The sequence below is a fragment of the Carlito syrichta genome, unplaced genomic scaffold (genome assembly GCF_000164805.1).
Source record: "Carlito syrichta isolate Samal-C Ts95f unplaced genomic scaffold, Tarsius_syrichta-2.0.1 Scaffold301761, whole genome shotgun sequence".
NCBI lineage: Eukaryota > Metazoa > Chordata > Mammalia > Primates > Tarsiidae > Carlito > Carlito syrichta.
This window is the reverse complement of record NW_007245857.1, coordinates 395734-398416: the sequence shown is the minus strand read 5'-3', so window position 1 is coordinate 398416 and position 2683 is coordinate 395734. Positions and strand designations below refer to the sequence as shown.

Here is a 2683-nt window from a genome sequence, read left to right as displayed (position 1 = left end):
ACCCGGGGTCGTGGTAGGGCCGAGTTCGAGGTCGGCCTGGAGCACAGCAGCCGACCGTAGTCCGAGCCGCATGGCGCCCTCATGTCCCCTCAGGCAAAGCGCGACTTGGACGCCTGGCGCGGGGTGAAGGCGTTCGGGGTCCCGTCCCGGGTGCCCCGTTACCAGAGCCGTTTGGGCCAATGATGCAGGTGAATCTCCGGAAGGGGCCGATGACCTGGCGGCCCCGCCACGACTTGAAGTTCTCCAGGAGCAGCAGCTCTAGGTGCCCCATGGCTACGCCCTCAGCGCCTCAGCCGCCTTCTCACACGCCGGGGGCGAAAAGCGCGGGAAGGACCTCGGCAAGTATCGCGAGACCAAGGCGACCCGCGGCGAGTGTGGCGCCGTTGCTTAGCAACCGGAACTGTTGACGTTTCCGAGGAAGCTGGAGTCTCTGCACCCTCCGCGACGCCGTGGCTACCCCGACCGCAAGCTGCGGTTCAGGCTTGCGTCCCACCCGCTCAGCCTCCTAGGGAGCCAGCTTCTTCGGCTCTCTTGTTGCTGTCTTTTCCCTCTTATCTTGCATGTTCCAAAAGGCCTCCTAGAATTTGCCGTCGATTCCCAGAGCCATGGAGGTGGCGCTGCCCAAGGACCTGCAGCAGCACGCCAGCCTGGCTAAGAGGAGACACGCGGAGCTGTGCCGGCAGAAGCGGGTCTTCAACGCCCGGAACAGGATCATCGGGGTGAGGGGAGCGGGCCGGGAGGGGCGAGGAGGACAGGTGCAGGCGAGGGGGAGTGAGAGGCGTGAACTCTTAGAGCGAAACTTTCGATCCCGGCTCAGTGGCAAAGGACTCCAGGTTTTGTTGGGGAGGGGGATGAGGGAGGAATATTTCAATGTATGGACTTTGCTGAAGATGGCAGAGACCGTAACAGGCCGAATAATGCGCCCTTTCGCTTGCCAGATGGGCAAGTTAGTGGGGAGGGAACTAGCCCAGACTCGGTAGGAAACAGGCTAGACCGCGATTCTCTGACTCTGAGCCACATTGTCTACATCGCCAGGGGTTCCTTCTAGTCCATTCGTTTGAGAAACGGAGGTGAAGCTCCTGTTTTGTGGCAAGGCTGAGCCGGGTGGAGGAGATGAGGAATAAGGCAGTGCCTGACTTTGCAGAACTTATGACCCAATGGGGGAGAAGACATTAAAACGGTCGTAATAGGTCGGACTCTGTAGCTCAGCCTGTAATCCCAGCACTTTGGGAGGCCGAGGCGAGTGGATTGCCTGAGCCCGCGGGTTCAAGACCAGTCCAGGGCAACTTGGCGAGACCACGTCTCTACACTACATCAAAAATTATCCAGTCGTGGTACCGCGCGCCTGTAGTTTCAGCTACTTGGAAGGCTGAGGCGGAAGGATCTCGGGAGCCCAGCAGGTCGAGGCTGCGGTGGCCGTGAGCATGCCTGGGCGACGAAGTGAGATTCCGACTCTAAAAAAAAAAAAAAAATCATATTAAAATGCAACGGAGTCAGTGCTGTGAGGGAGGGGAGCGCTGGGGTGTACGTGAGGACAGACGTGCTAAGAGGGGAAATTAGGGGCTTCCCAGAGGAGGTGGTGCCAAAGCAATGTTCTGAGAATGAGCACCTTTTAATAAGAGAAAGGGACCTGACACACTGGCTCCCACCTGTAATCCCAGCATTTTGGGAGGCCAAGGCGAGAGGATTGCCTGAACCCAGGGGTTCGAGACCAGCCTGGGCAACTTGACAAGACCCCCATCTCTATAATAAGTCAAAAAGAAAAGAAACTGGACATGATGGTGCACGCCTGTAGTTCCAGCTACTTGGAAGACTGAGACAGAAGGATCGCCTGAACCCAGTGGGTCGAGGTTGCAGTAGCTCTGACCATACTACTACATTCCAGCCTGGGTAACAGAGTGAGACTCTGACTTAAAATAAAAATAAATAAGAAAAAGAGGAAGGAAGCTCTGAAGATAAGTTGGGAGCCAACTATAAGCAAAAGCATTCCATTGTGGAAAGACCCGATATGCACCTAAGACAATTCGTTTACAGTGGGGCAAGGATAAAAAGATACGTAGGACTGTTATCTACTCAATACAGTTATCTAGCTCTAGCCCCTCTCCCCTGTTTTTCCATTCCTAGGGAGATACAGAAGCCTGGGATGTTCAGGTTCATGACCAGAAGATAAAAGAAGCAACTGAAAAAGCTAGACATGAAAGCTTTGGTGAGCATTTCCTGAATGTTTATCTGTCTGTTTAGGGGTTAGGTGCACCTTTAGATTCCAGTCCTCATTTCTTCCAGATGTAAAAAGTTATTTTTACACTCTGCTTCCTTTTAAATTTCTCAGTTTCTATGCTCAAATAACTTAATATGCTGATTCTTCTTCTTCTTTCTTCTTTCTCCTTCTTTCTTCTTCTTCTCTCTCTCGCTCTATCAGGTCTCACTTTGTTGCACAGGCTGGGTTTCGAATTCCTGGGCTCAAGTTATTCCCCTGACTCAGCCTCTTAGTTGAGATTTCAGGCATAAGCCACCATGCCTGGTTTCTTCTCTGAAAAGAAAAACAGCTTTTGAATTCTAATGTAGATTGTAGGAAATATATTTTACAGATAAATGTATGTTTTTGTAAAATCCTGGATAGGAAAAGCCTTACACACACACACACACACACACACACACACACACACACACACACACACACACA

The 2683-nt window shown here is 52.4% G+C and overlaps 2 protein-coding genes across 3 annotated transcripts in view; one reads left to right on the top strand and one right to left on the bottom strand.

Annotated features, from left to right (window-relative positions):
• Positions 1-324, bottom strand: part of SMC1B (structural maintenance of chromosomes 1B) — an 89935-nt gene extending 89611 nt beyond the window's left edge. For both annotated transcript variants that reach the window (XM_008055169.1, XM_008055170.1), the window contains exon 1: positions 163-324. In XM_008055169.1, coding sequence (XP_008053360.1) covers positions 163-271 — 109 coding nt within the window. In that variant the 5' untranslated portion in view covers positions 272-324. The remainder of the gene's footprint in view (positions 1-162) is intronic.
• Positions 325-512: 188 nt separating this feature from the next.
• Positions 513-2683, top strand: part of RIBC2 (RIB43A domain with coiled-coils 2) — a 12717-nt gene continuing 10546 nt past the window's right edge. Inside the window, exons 1-2 of the mRNA XM_008055168.2 lie at positions 513-719; positions 2125-2206. Coding sequence (XP_008053359.1) covers positions 606-719; positions 2125-2206 — 196 coding nt within the window. The 5' untranslated portion in view covers positions 513-605. The remainder of the gene's footprint in view (positions 720-2124; positions 2207-2683) is intronic.